The sequence below is a fragment of the Xenopus laevis genome, chromosome 9_10S (assembly GCF_017654675.1).
Source record: "Xenopus laevis strain J_2021 chromosome 9_10S, Xenopus_laevis_v10.1, whole genome shotgun sequence".
Classification (NCBI taxonomy): domain Eukaryota; kingdom Metazoa; phylum Chordata; class Amphibia; order Anura; family Pipidae; genus Xenopus; species Xenopus laevis.
Genome location: NC_054388.1, coordinates 4013788 through 4032392, shown reverse-complemented (window position 1 = coordinate 4032392; position 18605 = coordinate 4013788). Strand labels below are relative to the sequence as shown.

General features: G+C 39.8%; 2 protein-coding genes and 6 non-coding genes across 10 annotated transcripts; 1 reads left to right on the top strand and 7 right to left on the bottom strand.

Annotated features, from left to right (window-relative positions):
- Window positions 1–86: 86 nt before the first annotated feature.
- On the bottom strand, window positions 87–168 carry trnas-aga. Its single transcript has one exon. It is a non-coding gene; the product is annotated as a tRNA-Ser (tRNA).
- A 272-nt stretch (window positions 169–440) lies between these two features.
- On the bottom strand, window positions 441–513 carry trnav-cac. Its single transcript has one exon. It is a non-coding gene; the product is annotated as a tRNA-Val (tRNA).
- Window positions 514–829: 316 nt separating this feature from the next.
- trnaq-cug lies at window positions 830–901 on the bottom strand. The gene has a single exon. It is a non-coding gene; the product is annotated as a tRNA-Gln (tRNA).
- A 554-nt stretch (window positions 902–1455) lies between these two features.
- trnav-aac lies at window positions 1456–1528 on the bottom strand. Its single transcript has one exon. It is a non-coding gene; the product is annotated as a tRNA-Val (tRNA).
- Window positions 1529–1828: 300 nt separating this feature from the next.
- trnan-guu lies at window positions 1829–1902 on the bottom strand. The gene has a single exon. It is a non-coding gene; the product is annotated as a tRNA-Asn (tRNA).
- Window positions 1903–3818: 1916 nt separating this feature from the next.
- Window positions 3819–5603, bottom strand: LOC108702364 (lysozyme C). Its single transcript, XM_018237834.2, has 4 exons — window positions 5386–5603; window positions 5062–5211; window positions 4782–4860; window positions 3819–4021 (listed from the first exon to the last, which is right to left on the bottom strand). Exons 1-4 carry the CDS (start codon window positions 5516–5518, stop codon window positions 3961–3963), a joined length of 423 nt encoding a protein of 140 aa, XP_018093323.1. The 5' UTR covers window positions 5519–5603; the 3' UTR covers window positions 3819–3960.
- A 4596-nt stretch (window positions 5604–10199) lies between these two features.
- trnas-aga lies at window positions 10200–10281 on the bottom strand. Its single transcript has one exon. It is a non-coding gene; the product is annotated as a tRNA-Ser (tRNA).
- Window positions 10282–11165: 884 nt separating this feature from the next.
- Window positions 11166–15967, top strand: tmem98.S (transmembrane protein 98 S homeolog). 3 transcript variants are annotated; one of them, XM_041578883.1, is made up of 8 exons: window positions 11196–11241; window positions 12410–12470; window positions 13565–13730; window positions 14119–14250; window positions 14653–14686; window positions 15050–15165; window positions 15290–15349; window positions 15725–15932. In XM_041578883.1, the coding sequence occupies exons 3-8, from the start codon at window positions 13600–13602 to the stop codon at window positions 15930–15932; spliced, it is 681 nt and encodes a 226-aa protein (XP_041434817.1). In that variant the 5' UTR covers window positions 11196–11241; window positions 12410–12470; window positions 13565–13599. The 3 variants fall into 3 exon arrangements, with proteins under 3 accessions (XP_018093534.1, XP_041434817.1, XP_041434818.1); XM_018238045.2 differs by lacking the exon at window positions 12410–12470 and having other exon boundaries at window positions 11166–11241; window positions 15725–15967; XM_041578884.1 differs by lacking the exon at window positions 11196–11241 and having other exon boundaries at window positions 12392–12470.
- Window positions 15968–18605: the final 2638 nt, after the last annotated feature.

Genomic DNA, 18605 nt, shown 5'->3' with positions numbered 1-18605 from the left:
AAAGGTTAGGAACCCCTGCATTACTCGATAACATTTTTAGCAATTTCGAATTTGCCGCATTTATTGTCAGGAAACTAAAACAACCACGTAGTCGGCAGGATTCGAACCTGCGCGGGGAGACCCCAATGGATTTCTAGTCCATCGCCTTAACCACTCGGCCACGACTACCTCTGTAGTGTTTGTTGGGATACCATAACTTTCTGCTGTCAGTCCAGAGTTCCTTGGGCAATACTGGATGTGACATGGATGCAATGTTAATTAATGTAATCAGAAGATACTGAAAAAACAAAGTAGTGGTCATTTGAAGAAACTTTTGATAAACAAAAATAATTTTGGGGTAATTTATCTTAGCAGAGTTGAGAAGCATTACAGTTCGGAGTAGAAAATATGTTTTTACGAAAGAAAGAAAAATGCTAAAAAAACATGTGGGGGGGGAAAAGTGTTTCTGCCCGGTTTCGAACCGGGGACCTTTCGCGTGTGAGGCGAACGTGATAACCACTACACTACAGAAACCTTGTTGTAAGCTTTTTTAACCCATCTGAAACCCACAATGCACAAATAATTTTGGATGACTCAACACGCGTGAAATTGCTGCTGCCATTTTCTATGTCGCATATAACGGTTACATGAAAGTCAGGTTCATCTTTATAGCTGCACCCAGAATTCCGTTCACAATCCCTGACCTGATCATGTAATCCAGACTATGGACATATATCGACAGTATTGTTTAAATGTAAGAATGTGATATGCAGTCAGATTGTGAATTGATCCCAGTAACACAACACAGGTTCATTCAATGCTTAAATAACTTTCCTTTGAGCAACAACAAAGGTTCCACCGAGATTTGAACTCGGATCGATGGATTCAGAGTCCAGAGTGCTAACCATTACACCATGGAACCTCCACATGATATTTTATTGAGTAACGTGGAACAGATTACACAATCTGCCCGTCCTTGTGTATTGTAGTGATGTGCGGGTCGAGTTTTTCCCGACTTCCGACTTTCCTTTATAAACATGCACCAACCCACCACTGCGATGATGTCACAAAGGGGGCAGAACAAACAGGCACAAAGCGATGAAGCTGGAAGGTGGCAGTTGAAGGTGGCAGGTGGGGAGAGCAGAAGGAAGGGCTCGACCCGGACCTGCCCGCCACCCGCAAAGAGGGGTGCGAGGTCGGACCTGCGGGTGCCGAGGGTATCGGGTCGGCCCGCAAATCACCAGTGTATTGTATTGTATTTTGTGTGCGCAAGGGGAGCTTTCTGTTCATTACCTTATGGGTGCCTTTCTATGGTGGCTGAATATCCCAGAATCCAAGAATAATTAAAAACATTTCTTTATTTTTTGTTTTCGCATAAAGAGATAAGTGTGTAACCATGGGAAAAAATATGATTACTGAAATATTTTAGAAACAAAAAGATACAAGACTTAAAATTACGGAGGACAAAAAAATAAGTGTTTCTGCCCGGTTTCGAACCGGGGACCTTTCGCGTGTTAGGCGAACGTGATAACCACTACACTACAGAAACCTTGATGTTTGCCCGTGCCCCTACATGCAGCAATAGTGGAAGATGTGTGAAGTCAATCCTAGCTAACAGACTATATGTACACCAAGTACTTAAAGCTTTACATTTTTCCTAAAAATAATCTTCCCCGCCATGGGAATGGCTTTAGAGCTTAGTCTGTTTGGATCTTGGGCAGAGACAGAGCAATATTATTTTTGACTGCCTGGGGTCAGTGACTGCCATTTTAAAGACTTCAAAATTCAAAATCTTCAAAAAACGAAGACCAACTTAGAGAGACATTATAGAAACATTCTAAAAGGAAGTCGTCCCTGGGTGGGCTTGAACCACCAACCTTTCGGTTAACAGCCGAACGCGCTAACCGATTGCGCCACAGAGACAACCATGCTGTGGGTCACTTAGCTAGAGCAGAAATTTGTCATCAATGGGTCAGGACTTTCAAATGTGATCCAATGGTGCTTTGATGTGGTCCCTATAATAGTGTCACATTTCTTGCTACAATAAAAATGAGTGCTTGCCCCTGGTCCATTCCCTTTAATGCTTTTAGTGCTGGCAAAACAACAGTAAACATTGAAAACTCCTGAGAACACCTGATCTTACACTAGCATTGGCTAAAGGATCAGCCTTTAATACATTTCAACATGAGGTTTTTAAACAAAAGTGCTTGACCCTCATCTACTTGTCTATCTGAGCATATGGTAGCGAGGTTGTCCAAACTGTCAAATGAAAAAGGAGGTCTCAGACAGGGGTTCAAAAGGGAATCTTTGCAAATTCTTTAGGACAATGTCAAGGTCTCAGGAGGGTACACATTTTGTCTGGAGGCAGCTTTGAAGTATATCCTAATTAGATAATGTTCTGCCATAAGATACATGTAGAGACTCCTAGGGCTACAATATGAACCTTAAGGGTAAGGGCCAGGGCCGCCATCACAAATCGCAGGGCGCCAAACGAAAAAATTTCTTGGGCTGCACCCACCACAAGCCCCACCTACAGGTCCACCCCCCCACCACACACTAAAAAAAAAAAAAAACATTGGTGGCTATGGTTCCCACATGTTATTAAAAATATATTGGTGGTCAGGGCCCCCCATTAAAAAATATTGGTGGCTAGGACCCCACATGGGGAAAAACAATTGGTGGCCAGGGCCCCCCACTTGTAAGAAAATTGGTGGTCAGGGCCCCACCACACAACAGGGACCACAAAGGATTACCTTTAGGGGGCCCTGCCATGTTGCCCTTACTTCATTAGTGTGGCCCACCTGCTGTCAGTGAGCTGCCAACTACAGAAGGGAGGAGGGGAGCACAGGTGGCTGCATCTTCTTCCAGTGACAGCATTTTCTTCCCTTATTGGTCACAGAATTTGAAGTCCTGGTTAAGCTGCATGGTCATTGGATGAGCTGGAGGAGAAGTTCAAACCTCAGCTATCCAATCCCTGAGCAGCTCAACCGGGACTTAAAATCAGTGACCAATAAGGGAAAGGAATGGACAGAAGATACCTCCCCTTGTGCTCCCACCCTGCCTTCCCGAAGTCAGCAGCTCTCCGAAAGCAGGGGGGCCTGGCTAATAAAGTGTGGCGTGGCTGGGCCCCCCCTTACCTTCGGGGCCCCCTACAACTCTCCCCACTGTCCCTCCCTGATGGCTGCCCTGGTAAGGGCACACGCTAAGATTTGGGGAGATTTAGTCACCCAGCGACAAAACATCTCTTCTTCGGGCAACTAATCTCCTCGAAAAGCCTTCCCGCCAGCTTCATTTTCCGAAGCTTCGCCCGAAGTTTCTTCATGAGGCAACTTTGGCAAACTAAGATTTCCCAGTGCCATCCCACCGGCGATTCACATTCTAGCCGGCGGGAGGCATTTCAGGGAGATAAGTCGCCCGAAGAAGAGGCAATTTGTCGCAGGGCAACCAAATCTTCCCGAATCTTGGCATGTGCCCTTACCCTAAGTGTGTTAGGTACTGGGTGTTTATCAAAATCTTTTTATATTTTATTCCTAGTTTTGCAGTAGGTTAGTCATTCAAAGAGCCCCATAGGCTTAAGATATCCCTCTCAGCTTCCAACCCATTCGTTTTAGGACTTCTGGCCCTTAAATGAAGAGATACTTCCTTTTGAGTATTGGCCAAGGTGGACAAATTGAGATCTGTGCCGAGTCTTTATACTAAGCTCTCCGCGGCCAAGCTGGAGCAAATACAATTATTATTGTGCAATGCTGTTTGAATGCAGTTAACCTTTACCCCAAAATAATGCCTGCCTACTTACTGAAACTGTGGATTCCAAAAGAATATAGAAAACAATATATAAATAATGCGTAAGTAAAGTTTATTTGCGAAACTTACACAGTAGTATAGAATTTGGGATTATTTCTTGGGTGAGAGGTTTGAGGAGACACAAAAACGTTGTGACTGATTTGGTAACTGTACGAACACCCACCCACAATGAAATATTTAGCATCCTCTTGTGTATGAGCTTAGGTCTCTTCCTTTACAGTATCTGCTCCAAACGCTCCTAAAACATAAAGAAAGACATATGAGTAGGATGTTATCAAATGCAGACAAAGGAGCATTCTATCAGTCTGTTGGTCTATCGGTGTATTGGAAAACGCCAACTGTTGAAGATATGTATCCTACTTTTTAACCTCATCAATAAAAGCCATAACCATATTTGTGATGTAAATTTGCTAAACCAGCCCTTGAGGTTTAGGATGAGGTTAAATCAGGTAATGCATGATGACTGTTCAAAGAAACAAATACCTCAACCTTTTTTTTGGCCAATTATGGATAAGTATTGAAGATCTGCCACTCAGATGCTACATATGATTCACATCACAGTCTCCATATCTCATTGTGACTTTCCCTGGATTGGAACTTAAGGTGAACATACATGCTTGACCATACATGCTTGACCATACATGCTACAGCTACGATCTATCCAAGAAAACACTGGCACTCAAAGGCTAGTTTTCTTGGACAGTTTGCTGAGGAGGGTGCCGATCCCTCCAACACCGTGCACCAGGCGCTGAATTGCTGAAGGCCAGGGTGTGCGAGCGGGCTACAACACATTGCACAGCTACGATCTATCCCACGACCATCGGTCGTACGAGAGATCTTTTCTCCACTCTACTAATGTTCAGAGATGAATCTTCAGAGATGCACATGAAAACAAAGATTCTTTAGCTCTATCTGATGATTCAGCATTAATGTTATCTATGTTACTCCACAACCCCCTAGACATGATGCCAACGTATCAAACTTGCAAATTCACTTACCAAGCACTGAGTCCATTGGGGTCTCTCACAATCCTTTTAAGACACCTCACATCATCCTCAATGTTACTGTTCAGTAAATCTAAGAATGAAAAAGGCTAAAATAAGTAGACGTTCCCCTCAAATGTCACCATAATATCCTTCTTGCCTTTCGAAATTGTTGATTTGCACGGGGCACAATCCCCAAAAATTCTTAGAATATCTATGTAAAAACAAAACACTGGGGGTCTCTAGAAAGGTGAAGCTGTTCCATTAAATTGTATTGAGACGAGTGATCTCTTACTTCTACAAGACATTCCACAGAGGTTCTTGCGCCCTACGGTTCTACCATCATCGCACCACCAGTAGCTGTTGATCTGGAAGATGCCATACTCTGTTGGACTTCGATTGAGGTAAGTGTCATAGCGGCTGGCTTGATAAGCTAAGCACACATCTGCAGGAAGAAATTGTATTTGGAAGTAAGGAAAGGTAAGAAGAAATATGTGGAAACAATCTTGGTTTGGAAGAAGGCAATAAGATGAAACAAGAAAGCCAAGACATTTTGGTGAAGAAAGGGCAGAGTATAAAGAAAATAAGAATGAGATGAACAATCAGATAAGATACTTACAGTCCCCCGTGGTATATCCTTTGATGCCAATAACTCCCCCATTTCTAATCGCCCTCACCACACTGCACCTATCTAATGCCCAGCTGTCAGGGGCAAATGCTGCGGTGATCATAAGCAAAACAAAGACCTTCATGTTAGAGCTCTGCACTGGGCCAAGTTCCTACTCTGTATGGGCAGTGTCCAGATGAGCTGCACAGGGTACATCAAGCAAGTCACATTCCCTATTTAAATACTATCCACAGTACAGACTGTGCCCACTCAGAGACCAGAATTATTTGCCCTTTGCAATATTTCCCACTTCCAGTAAAGCCATTTTCATTTCATTATCAATGACCTGCTGTGAAAAGATGACATTATCAGATAAACTGGTCACAAGAGCAGCTTTCCCAAAAATTCTTGTCATTGACCTCAAGGGTCTGTCTAAGAGAACGGCCATTGGCAGCACATTGAACAATTTTTGCAAAAGCCTCACGGAGATTACAAAATAGATAAAAAGTAAAATAGAACAAGACTGTTTATTGTGACTACCAGTAATGTGATGCAATTTATAGTATTTGTGATGAAATTTATATAGATGTGGTCTTGGGTGCTGAGAAGAAACTTGTTGGGAGGTACAAAGTTACTACAAGTTTATCCAGGTTCAGATAATGGCCAAGATCCAGTTCCTTAAAGGAGAACTAACCCCCCCCCCCAATAATAAAACCCCCTACCCACTACCCTACATAGTCCCACTCCTTCACATAGGTGATTACCACTGAACATTACTCATGTGTAGGTGCAGGGTAAGCACAGTGGAGCTCATGGACGCCATCTTCTGACTCTTCGGGTCCTCTTCCTTCCCTTCAAAAAATTCCAGCACTTTTGTTGCATGCGCAGTTGCTACGAACTGGAAGACTGCGCCAACTGCACATGCGCCAATATGGCGTTCACTTCCCGAAGAATACAGAAGAGCTGGAAGATGGTGCCCATGAGTTCCGCTGATCTTACTCTGCACGTATACATGAGTAATGAATATGGTGCAATCACCTATGCTGGGGGGGAGCAGGGAGGGAGACTATGAAGGGTTGTGGGTTTTATTATTGGGGGGTTTAGTTCTCCTTTAAAACTGTGGGTTCCAGTGCTTATAGAACACATTTTACCTAGTAAGAAATCAAGGAAAATGAAGAAAGAATCACAAATTTTCCCCTACTTTTTTAATGTACTGTTAATGATTGGGATTGTAAGCTCCACTTAGATTTGACGCTCCATTGCAGATGAGGTGAAGTGAATAATAAACAATATCTATCGGTAAAGGTGCCGTGTTACGTGTCAGCCTTATACAATATGAAGGATAATTACAATTACAGTCCTGGGGACAGCGAGCAGAGGGGAAAGAGAAAAAAGAAAAAGAGAAGGAGAGAAGACAAGAGATGGGGATAACATGAAGAAAGAAGAAAAATAAAGAGGGATATTATTAAAGGGGACAGAAGAAGGTTTGAAGGAAGTATTAAAAGGAGACAAGTTTGGAGAAAAGGTGGAAAGGAGATGAAAAAACATAAAGTGATACACATGTAGAAAATCTAAAAAAAAATTTGGAATTGGTCTTTGATCTGGTATAACTGTCCATATAGTATAAAAGGTCAAAACTGGCCAAATTGCTTGAGCCAATCTGTGTAGCAGTTAGTTAGTAGACCAGTCAAAGGCTACATCAAAGAGAAGAGACAGGTTAGTAGACCAGGTGTGAACTGCTAGTCCAGGGGTCCCCAACCTTTTTTACCCGTGAGCCACATTCAAATGTAAAAAGAGTTGGGGAGCAACACAAGCATGAAAAAGTCCCTGGGTGCCAAATAAGGGCTGTGATTGGCTATTTGCCTGCAGGAGGCTCTACTTGGCACTATACTTCGTTTTTATGCAATTAAGCCTAGAATTCAAAAATAAGCCCCTGCTTTGAGGACACTGAGAGCAACATCCAAGGGGTTGGAGAGCAACATGTTACTCACAAGCTACTGGTTGGGGATCACTGTGCTAGTCTAAGGAGTCAAGTGTAAAGGTTTATAGTAGAGATAAGATATGCCAAAACTGGGTATTCTGTGAGATATTAATGCTTCCACAATCTGAGTGATATTTCTACTGACGTTGCGTTAAGGCACATTCACTTCCCAGTACTGTGTCAGCCCTGAAAGTCAAATCTCCTTCATTTCTGGTTAGTGAATGGCTTTTTCCGTTACATAGATATAGCGGCTTATTATTAACCATATGTCAACAAAAGTCACATTTCCTTTCATCATAGGACACTGCACAAGTTGTGACTGCTATAACTGACTCACAGTTGTCTATGATGACACAACTTTTACTGAACTCTCTTCATAGATAGCTAGTACTTTGCATAGATTACGGTATTGATGGTCTCCTTTGTAAATAAAGCACCTTTTAAGGAGGTTCTGGCCCAAAAAAAGTGAAGGTCCCTTGGATCTTGCCATCCCACTGGGGTTACCCAACTATGTGTAAGGTCACAGTAGTTGATAGATGATCTAGGTTCTTCTAACAGAGTTGAGGCTCCAAACATTACAAGCCAATAAAAAACTTCACTCTGGAGAACCACAGAACTCATCCAATCACATTTGTAACGCACAACATGTTTCTAGTGATCCTTCATCAGGTGTTCATTGACTTAATGAGTTACAGTATATGGTTCTCCAGAGTGAAATGTTGACATGTAATGTTTGGATGGCTTGATGAAGCCACTACTTTGTTAGGGTGGTGACACACAGGGAGATTAGTGACCAAGTGATAAATCTTCACTATTGTGGGCGACTAATCTCCCTGAAATGCCTTCCCACTGGCAAGAATGGGAATCACCGGTGGGATGACATACATGTAATTTCAAAGCAACACACATGCCATCCCAACGGCGTTTCCCATTCTTGCCGGTGGAAAGACATTTCGGGGAGATTAGTCGCCCACATCATTGGATTTTCTGATGGTTATCATGTCCAGATTCCTCTTTTTATGATATTTTTCATTACTTACTTATCCACTATAGCTAGAAATGCTTCCATGATAGGGGTAATCTGCTCAAACTCCCACCTCCGCAAACCCATGTACTTTTCTTGGGAAACTTGTCCAGTCTAGATATCTGCTACACTTCCGTCATTTTTCCCAAGTTGCTGCTGCTTGATAACAGATGCCATGTGTCCTACCAAGCTTGCTCCACTCAACTCTACTTTTTTGTTGGCTTTGCAAGTGCTGAATTCTTCTTTATTCGTTATTGCTTATGACCGCTACATTGCTATCTGCAAACCACTGCACTATTTTTACTATCATGAGTAAAAAGGCGACAGCCTTGTTCATTATCGGTACATGGGTGGCTGGCCTTTGCAACTCAGCAGTCTTCTGCAGCTCGATCACAGAGCTCCCGTTGTGCTCACACCATAAAATAAACCATTTCTTCTGTGACATGGCTGCCATTTTAAAGCTCACATCCCGGGGGAACCCACAGAGCGGAGATCATCATTTACAATAAGGGTGTTCTAATAGGTTTGACCTCCTTCTCCTTGACTCTCACATCTTATGTCTATATCATTTCTACCATTCTGAAAATCAAGTCTGAAGAAAGGCGAAGTAAAGCCTTCTCCACGTGCGCTTCTCATTTAACAGTAGTCATCTTGTTTTATGGCACCATAATGTGCATGTACATGAGGCCAACCTCTCCCTACTCTTTACGTCAACACAAGAATTTTTTTCCCTGTTGTATGTGGTTATATCCCCATTGGCAAATCCTCTGATTTATTGCCTGAGAAATAAAGATGTTAAAAGCGCTATTAAGAAAATTCGGAGTACAGAAAATACAAGGACTATAGCTATTAATAAACAGTATTAAATAAAAATCTAAAAAAACATTTGATGTGCATAATTGTATTACCTAGAGTATTATAGTGTTCAGTCATTGTGAATGTGCTCTTACATTATTGGGTGAAAGTGTTTGTGTATTCTGGTTCTCTGGATCTAGAAAAATCTGGGTGCATGAACATTGTTCCATAAAGTGGTCCAGTTTGCACATATTTTGGATAGTTTCCATTGCAAATGGCTGTAATGCCCCATGTTTCTCTAGATCCATGAAAGTGTTCATATTCTAATGCAATATAGATAGTTGCAACATAGATGTAATAAACAACATGTTCCTACCTCTGAGAATGGCTAAGCACCTTCAAACATGGAAGGAGCCATCAAGCTACACTAGAAAGGAATGGCATCACAAATGGTCCTCATATTAAATTCAGTTGAAGAAGCTGAGTAGGTCCTTCAGATTATTAAGATTCTGGAAAACCAGGAGAAGATTATGGGAAAGAAATATTTTAGGCTGGAAATATAAACACCACTTTCAAGAAACTTGAAGCTCTAGGGTAAAGGTTGACTTGATCCATCTGGAGGGTCAAAAGCAATCATGGGGGGGCAACCTGAAAATCTAGTGTAACTACAGCTGAAGGTTTATCTTCTGGAAAAAGTTTTACACACCAAGGAAAGCCAAAGCACACATGCATAATCCACACTTCATCGATATAGTGTCATTTAAAGTATTTCCTTGTCTGTAATGCAGAATAAAGTGATTTTATAGTTGTCTCCACAAGGTGTTGCTGTAGCACCACTTTTTCACAGGATAACTGATGAACCTAATGCAGCGTTGTACAGTTTGAGAATAGAGCCAAAATAAGTGCCACATCAAATTGTATTATGTTGCTGCTGCGACTTTTTGGAAAATGTTGACAAAATTTCCCCATAGGCCTTTTTTAGGCAGAATTTTTTTTTTCATGACAATTGTGCAACTAAATGGAAACCGTAGTCGGCAGGATTTGAACCTGCGCGGGGAGACCCCAATGGATTTCTAGTCCATCGCCTTAACCACTCGGCCACGACTACTACATGGGAACCACTTTCAAGTGGCTACTTAAAGCTGCACAATAGAGATAAATTCAGGGCCACTATCCAAAATCGTGGGGCCCCTTACAAGTTCTTTATATGGGACTAGGACAAAAGGTGGAACTTGATGGATGTTTTTTTTTTTTCAACCACAGCTACTATGGTACAAACTCAAATTATTTTACTGAAAAGCAGGGTTGTAACCATGGAGGAAACTACTGGGGGACCCAGGAACTATTGAGGGACTGTTTATAAAAAATGGTTTCTTTCCAATTTAAGGGGATTAAACGAAAGTGGGAAAGAAAGAAAGTGGGAAAGAAAGAAAAGAAAGAGGGAAAGAAAGAAAGTGGGAAAGAAAGAAAGAGGGAAAGAAAGAAAAGAAAGAGGGAAATAAAGATAGTAGGAAAGAAAGTGGGAAAGAAAGAAAAGAAAGAGGGAAATAAAGATAGTAGGAAAGAAAGTGGGAAAGAAAGAAAAGAAAGAGGGAAAGAAAGAAAGAAAGAAAAGAAAGAAAGAGGGAAAGAAAGAAAAGAAAGAGGGAAATAAAGATAGTAGGAAAGAAAGTGGGAAAGAAAGAAAAGAGGGAAATAAAGATAGTAGGAAAGAAAGTGGGAAAGAAAGAAAAGAAAGAGGGAAATAAAGATAGTAGGAAAGAAAGTGGGAAAGAAAGAAAGAAAGTGGGAAGGAAAGAAAGTGGGAAAGAAAGAGGGAAAGAAAGTGGGAAAGAAAGAAAAAAGTGAGAGAAAGAACAAAATGAGAAAGCAAGAGAGATAAAGAAAGTGGGAAAGAAATAAAAAAGAAAGAAAACGATAAAGAGAGGAAGAAAGAAAAAAGTGAGGGAGAGAAAGAAGTGCACTATTCCCATAATGCAGTGGGCCTAATCTGTCAGAGAGGAATGTGTTCTGACTCCCAGTGTCCCAGATAAGGGGAAAGGCAAGAGCGGAGAACGAGAACACAAATGTGAGGCTGAATCTTTTCTTTTATTCACTTACAACATTGTTAGAAGAACAGACGTGTCCCTCTATGAATGCCTGTGTATTTATATATATATATATATATATATATATATATATATATATATATATATATATTTATGGTACAGCAGAGAAGAATGCCATTAGGAGCTGACAATGTTCTGCTTTCTGGGTGGGTTGAGAGAAATTATTTTAGGGGGGTGAAGGAGATTTGTTTCCTCTCTGGCTGGAGATGTGTCTGTTGCACGTTCCTGCTCCATGTCTGCTTTGTTCTGTCTGCACCAGTAATAATAAGCTGATTTTGCTCATATAAACGTTTCTTATGTATATAAAATCTTTCTATATCATGTGATAGAGTGTACGGAACACAAATTCCTGAATCTTCACGATTACATCAATCTTTGTATAAAGGGTCACTTTTTAAAAGCCTTAAAATATATCTCCTGCTCCTGAAAGCAACCCCTTCTTACAACCTTCCCCCAGATTCCATCTACTACTGTCTACCTACATCTACTACACTATATACCCCTCCCTATAACTCCTCCTATTGCTCCATATACCCCTCCCTATAACTCCTCCTACTGCTCCATATACCCCTCCCTATAACTCCTCCTATTGCTCCATATATCCCTCCCTATAACTCCTCCTATTGCTCCATATACCCCTCCCTATAACTCCTCCTATTGCTCCATATAACCCCCATAACTCCTATTATTTAAGTGATTTGGTGGCAGTGGCTGTTACCAATTTGTACATATAACACACTGCAATAAAACATTAAAATATGACAAATCAAATATTTGATGTTTGCTGTGATTTTGCTGCCAGTTGTTATTCCTTTAAACTACAGCTAGAGAAAGCACACAGACCAGGAATTTTAATCCTGTTTAATCCTATTAAATTAGAGACTCATACTAAATATCACAGAGCAGTTGAGAACATAGGACTCTATGGGAAATGGCATTACGATATTTCAGGGCTTCTTTCTTGATAACAAATTTCTGGATATTAGATTCAGTTATTCTGTTTACATTCATGTTATTCAATGAAAACAAATGTAGCCGAAAGGAAAAGCCGCACAGTCCCTGGGTAAAGTCTGTTAATGATTTGGGAAAAGATAAACGGAGGTGAGTAATGTTTATCCTCTTACGTAGAAGTGCGAGGCCTACGCGGAAGTATCTCTCAAGCAAGCTCAGCCTCGCCGTATTATGCTAGGTAAGAAAATGTGAAATTTGGGGTTTTGCTGAAATAGCAAGTAGAATTTTCCACTTGCATCTGTTGTATGGGAAATTTTGTTGAAATTTTTGTCACTTAGTAGAAGACAATGTCCATGGCAAAACTCTTCGGATGTGGAACATATTGCAATAATTTGAAGGCAATCTGCTGCTTGTATTGAATGAGGAGTATTGCTGGGTTGAATATTAGGGAAGGAAGCTGTTTGTGGTTGAGGCTGCTTTTAAAAAAGATTGAGTCCGATTCAGCACAGAAATGTTGAAATGATCAACTCCAGCTGACTTGTATATGATTTCCTGCAGCATTTTGTAGAACTTGAGGGACATCTTCTTCTTTTATAACGTTGACCATGAATTTACTGTGTTCATTTACGTCGGCAGTAACAGTTTTATGAGAGGCTTCTATTTAATCCTGTCGTTTAGAACCAAGCACCTCCCTCTGCTTCTCCAGCATTCTGTACATTCAGTTTTCCTAGGTTACCCAACTATTATGTCTGTATACAGAATGGCAGACTGTTAAAATGGGACGGGCTTTAAATAGAACCTCGTAAAAACACCACTTGCGTCTGTTTTCTGCCCAGCATCTCTTTTCTCATGAACGTGAGCATTTAAAATAGTCATGCACCTAAAGTTTAGTGAGGCTTGCCCTCAGGCTGGTACATTTTTAGTAGAAGAGGAGCAAAACTCAGCATGAGAAGTAACAACTACAATTGTTATCCTTACTGTGAGTTCAAACAGGCCCCACAGCCCAATAAAAAAGTAAATGTCTATAGAATTTGCCAGTCTGGGCCTGCTGCGGGGGGTGTAGCCGAAAACTTGGCACCTTCCAAGCGATTCTACTTTTTGTTCTCCTGTGAAAAGTTTAAATGGCTTTGACTTCACTCCCAATGTCTCGTCTGGTTTTTAATCAACTGTGAAATATTCTAACAATATTAGACATATGATAATAGGAGCTCCAGAGATGAGGCAAATAGCCCAACTATCTAAAATATTACATTACCAACAGTCCTTTTATTTATTTGCAGTGCGCAGATATTAGCGTGAGATAAAAACTCCTGGTTTTGCTTTGTGTTCCAGATGATTCATGAATTCATGTGAATTTGTCAAGTGAAATGGAGACTGTGGTCATTGTGGCTATTGGTGTCTTGGCCACTATATTCTTGGCCTCCTTTATGGCGTTGGTTGTGGTTTGCAGGCAGAGATACTGCAGAACAAAGAACCTGCTGACACATTACAATAACAAGTAAGTGCTATTTGGTCAAGTCTTTTTTACTTTTCATCTTATTCCATCCCAAGATCTACAACAGAAACCATTTCCAGATATGACAGCATGCATGGGACAAACTTTTCAAGTAACAGAAATATTATCTCCCAAAAATCTTTAAAGAAAAAATAAAACTCAACAAAGAATTAGGATAAATAATGCTACACCTTACGTTTAAGATTCTGTACCTGCCCGAGGTCACTAAAGCCCTTCAGCAAATAAGATCTGTCCGTCACAACATCAAACTAGGATTTTTTTAGGCTTTAGTCCTCAAGTAGTTCTAATAAAATAAATTATAACAACTTCATAACAGACATTTTAATTTCAGTAGCAATTAATCACTTCTACTCTGTTGTATTTTTTAAAGACCAACAGTGGATTTAATTGGAGCCATGGAAACACAGTCAGAACCATCCGATCTGGAACTGGATGATGTGGTCATCACAAACCCTCACATAGAAGCCATCTTGGAAGATGAGGACTGGATTGAGGATGCCTCGTAATTTTCCAGATAACATTGCTCTTTTATTTAATTCTCATCAATTGCTCTTTGATTCAAGGAGATGGTTATATTTTTGGCAGATGCAATGCATTGTTGTTTGCTTCAGAATTCTGTATTTGTATGATCGGAAACATGGGATATTTTGGGCTTGGACCATTCTTTTTTTTTTTTTTTTTATAACAAAGAAAACATTCCAGAAAGAATAGGGTAAAAGCTCACCAGTAGAAACAAATAATGACCAATTCAGTCTTGTGTTTTAGCTGTTTAGAACACACAAAACACATTTTAGTAAAATTTAGGGTAATCTCTTTCCCTTTACTTTAATATAATCTGAATAAACCACATGAAAATTATCCATTAGTTGGCTGCCCAAATAATTAATTCTGTTTTCATTTCCAGAGGCCTGGTGTCACACTGCATAGCCATTCTCAAGGTACGTTTCATGCCCATAATATTATAATGTACTATAAGAGGAGTAATATGTAGACATTTATATAAAGGTATATAATAAAATGTAAAGGGGTTCTATGGAGCAATACGAGTTATAGGGAGGGTTATATGGAGCAATAGGCGTTAGAGATTATATGGAGCAATAGGAGGAGTCACAGGGAGGGTATATTGAGCAAAAGGAGCATTTTATCTTGACAACCAATGTTCAAGAACAATCATTTTGACCAACAAGATATATATGCAGATGCACAAATTTTAAAGGGGTGAATGAAAAGAGATGCTTGGAGATGGAAAACAAATAAGACACCACTATGATAATGAGCTCATGGATATGCTCTTTTTACAGATATGCCATACTCTAACAGAAAGGTTGGTTGCTATGACCATGGGATCTGGTGCAAAGATGAAATCCCAATCAAGCCTTAGTGACATCATTATTGTTGCAAAAAGAATCAGCCCAAGGTGAGGCTTCTCATTATCATCCATAGCCACTTTGGTACCTGCAATTTCTCACATGCTGGAAGGGCAACAAGTTCTCATCAACTGTTGGAAAAGGAAAACACTTGTGATTTTATTTCTGTTTCAGAGTTGATGATGTGGTGCGTTCCATGTATCCTCCACTTGACCCTAAACTGCTTGATGCAAGGTATGTCAAGTTGATTAAAGTTTAACTGTAGCAGTATAACCCAACATGCAACAAAGTTAAATGGAATGACTTACTTCCAACTTGAGTAGAGTAGCCTTAGTTGTAGGAAAACTGGTCCTTTTTAAGGTCCTGAACCAATATATTGACTATTCAGATATTGTTGAAACTATAGTAAAATGACTGTTAAACCATTCCTGTATCAGTAATCTTGTTATGAGCCGAGAAGGACCTTGACCAAAGTTAGAACCACCAGAAGGGGCTGAACAGCAATTTGTTTTGTATGGTTTAGACCAGACTGTTTTGTTTGGTTCACTATGGTTTTCTGGAGTAAACAGGCTGCATCTGAATTAAGCATATTTATCTTCTTTTCCCTAGAACCACTGCCCTTCTGCTCTCTGTCAGTCATCTTGTACTAGTGACCAAAAATGCCTGTCATCTGACTGGTGGGATGGACTGGATTGACCAATCGCTTTCTGCTGCAGAGGAGCATGTGGCAGTGCTTAGAGAAGCTGCGTTAGCAACTGAACCTGAAAGGCCAATGACGGGAGCCGACAATTTTCTGCAGGAGCAATCTGCCATCTAACCAGTAGTTTAAAACAAATCAATGACTGGCTGGTTTGCCTATGGTGGACGCACCCTGTGTCCTAAGGCCTATCTTTTATTTCGATGGCTTTTTACATGTTGTATCATATTTCTGACTAAATGGACCTCATGAAGAACCTGGTCATGACTTCTTCTGTATATTGAAAAGATAAAGGTTTACAATTAGAAAAAATGGCCCAAAACATGTTTTAAAACTGATTGTGAATACGGGATAGACCACCAACTATTTCGTTAACATAATCCTCAAAATCTTCCCGGTTGCTTTAAAAAGGCACAGCGTGGTTATTAATACAAACCATACAACAGACCATCCAAATGCACATTGCACAGTTCCCTACTATTTCCAACTATCCTCCATGCCAATCATGCGCTCACATTATTTCGTTGAGCACCTACAACCAGTTTCGTCCTGATATCTTAAGCAGAGAGATACTTAAATGCCACCCCCTTTCAACAATTCACAGATCCATGGGCAAAAATGATTTAACACATTTTATATAACATTCCAAGAAAGATTTCAAAAGCCAATCAAAAGACTGAGATTCATGGCAAGGCCTCTGCATTCCAGCCTACCTTGCTATTCTCACCAGAGCCTGTTCATACTTGAAGCAAGAATAACCCCATGATTTTTTCCATGATGCACTGAATCCACTATTTTGGTTCTTCGCTAAAGATTACGAAATAGTGGTGGGAGGAGAAAACATTTTATACTTTCCTTCCTATAACCCCCAACTCTCTATCTCCTTAGGTCAAGGTATATCTTGGTTACTTTTCTTGACAACATTCTACATTTCACTTGAACTACATGTATTTAACGTCTCCTGTTTTGCCATTAAATGTAAACATTTCCCATTATGCCAATACAATGTAAGAATATCATTATAAAGGTACTTTATCATTTGTCTCAAATGGTTTACCCGAGCACTGTATCATACATATTAGCATGCGTATTTAAACATCTCCTCTTGATCATTTGTATAAAATAACTTATTGCTTAAAGAAATTGGGCAGTGAAGGTAAAACTTTTTTTTAAGCTTATAAAAATGCATGTTTAATTATTTTAAAAAAAATTTCACTCGGCATGAAGCAGTAAACCAGCTTTTTAGCCTCCCATATTAGATTTCTTGTACCTTACTTTAACAGAAAATCTTAGACTGTAAGAGTCTAATACGTCTATTACGTTCTACTTCCATACCACCATTCTTCGTTTTATTTATTCTTTTGAGATGGAGGAGGTAGGACAGACAGTTCTGAATCATTATCCCACAAAGTGGATTTGGATATGGCTTAAAATATCCCAGTATATTTGGGAAGTTAATTTGTTCGTTTTTTTTTTTTTACTAGAATTTTATTCTATTCTTCTTTATCTGTGAGAATGTGGTCCTTTGATTGGATGGCCTTAATTTTAAACCAATATTTAATTTATTTTAATTTTACTATAATATAGAATGCTATAAAAAAAATTTAAGTTTTTGAATTTTGTATTCCTCTTGCCAGCTCTATTAAAAGAAAAAAAATTAATAATTAAATGACAGAGGAAGCCCTAGTTGCCTAATAAAAAGAAAGGCACCAACACTGGAACTGGGTCATCTCAAACTTGGATATGCCATTAACAACGTTCATATTTACTTTTTACCCAAATTCTAAAAAAGGCTTATTTTCATCAACTAAAATTGCATTCCTATTTTATAGAGTCTACAAACATTGATAAATGGTTATGGATTGGTAGAAATTTTGGCAAAATAGTGTAGCCCCAGGCAGGTGCAGTTTTTCCAACAGAAAATATGGCGGTGCAGAACTCACAAGTACAATACTTCAGCTTGGTGGTTTTTTTCTGTTGGGCAAGGATTTAAGGCACAAAAATATATTCCTCTTTTATAATACTTCCCTTAAAGAGGCAGTTACCTTCAAGAGCAAATTAAACACAGAACAATAAACATAAAATTGATGTAAACATTTTATTTCAACTTACTTTGCAAAATAAAAAAAAAACTGAAATAAAAAATAAATTCATGGTCCCCCTCTATTTTCCCCCCCACCCGCTCGTTCCCGGTCTCTCAAAAAAAAAAAAACAACTATCTGTAAACGTTGCCGAGATTGTTCAAATATTTCGATAAATATCTATTGCTTGACAAATTTCAGTAAACCCGCTCACACCCGAAATGTCCACAGATTCCTCATCCCGTGGTACTTCAGCATTCAGTTAGTTGATACCCAAGTTCACAGCATTTCAGTATAAATATAAAGCGCCTGGGCTTCACAGAGCAAGATGCATAGAGGGCTTCAGATGTTATTTTATCCAGCTGATAAAATTCACCTATCGTTGGACCACCCAAACTGGCAAATTGTGGGGCAGACTGAAAACCTTGTATGCGATTATATACATAACATACGACCGGCTAAAATGCAGCCGCTCCCTTTCAACGTGGTGTTCAACAGGTGCATGCAAAATAAACACATTTTGGCCTTATGGCCACTAGGAAATTAATAGGGACAAGTGGTGGGGCCAAAGATATTTTTAATTGTGAGACCAATTTGCACAGGCAATTTTTTTGCTCCTGTCCTCTGTTGCGTTACACTGCATTTGTAGCAGGGCACACAGATAAGACTTTAATAGAAATATTAAAGGCTAAAGTTCTTACTGGTGCCCGTA

Excerpts from the sequence above, each read along its gene's own strand:
- LOC108702364 (XM_018237834.2), bottom strand. The coding sequence starts at position 5,518 with ATGAAGGTCTTTGTTTTGCTTATGATCACCGCAGCATTTGCCCCTGAC. Across the intron at positions 5,212-5,385 it reads AGGATATACCACGGGGGACT|ATGTGTGCTTAGCTTATCAA; the intron begins GTAAGTATCTTA and ends TTCTTCCTGCAG. Across the intron at positions 4,861-5,061 it reads CTGTGGAATGTCTTGTAGAA|ATTTACTGAACAGTAACATT; the intron begins GTAAGAGATCAC and ends TTTCATTCTTAG.
- tmem98.S (XM_018238045.2), top strand. The coding sequence starts at position 13,600 with ATGGAGACTGTGGTCATTGTGGCTATTGGTGTCTTGGCCACTATATTC. Across the intron at positions 15,166-15,289 it reads GCAAAAAGAATCAGCCCAAG|AGTTGATGATGTGGTGCGTT; the intron begins GTGAGGCTTCTC and ends TTTCTGTTTCAG. Across the intron at positions 15,350-15,724 it reads CCTAAACTGCTTGATGCAAG|AACCACTGCCCTTCTGCTCT; the intron begins GTATGTCAAGTT and ends TCTTTTCCCTAG.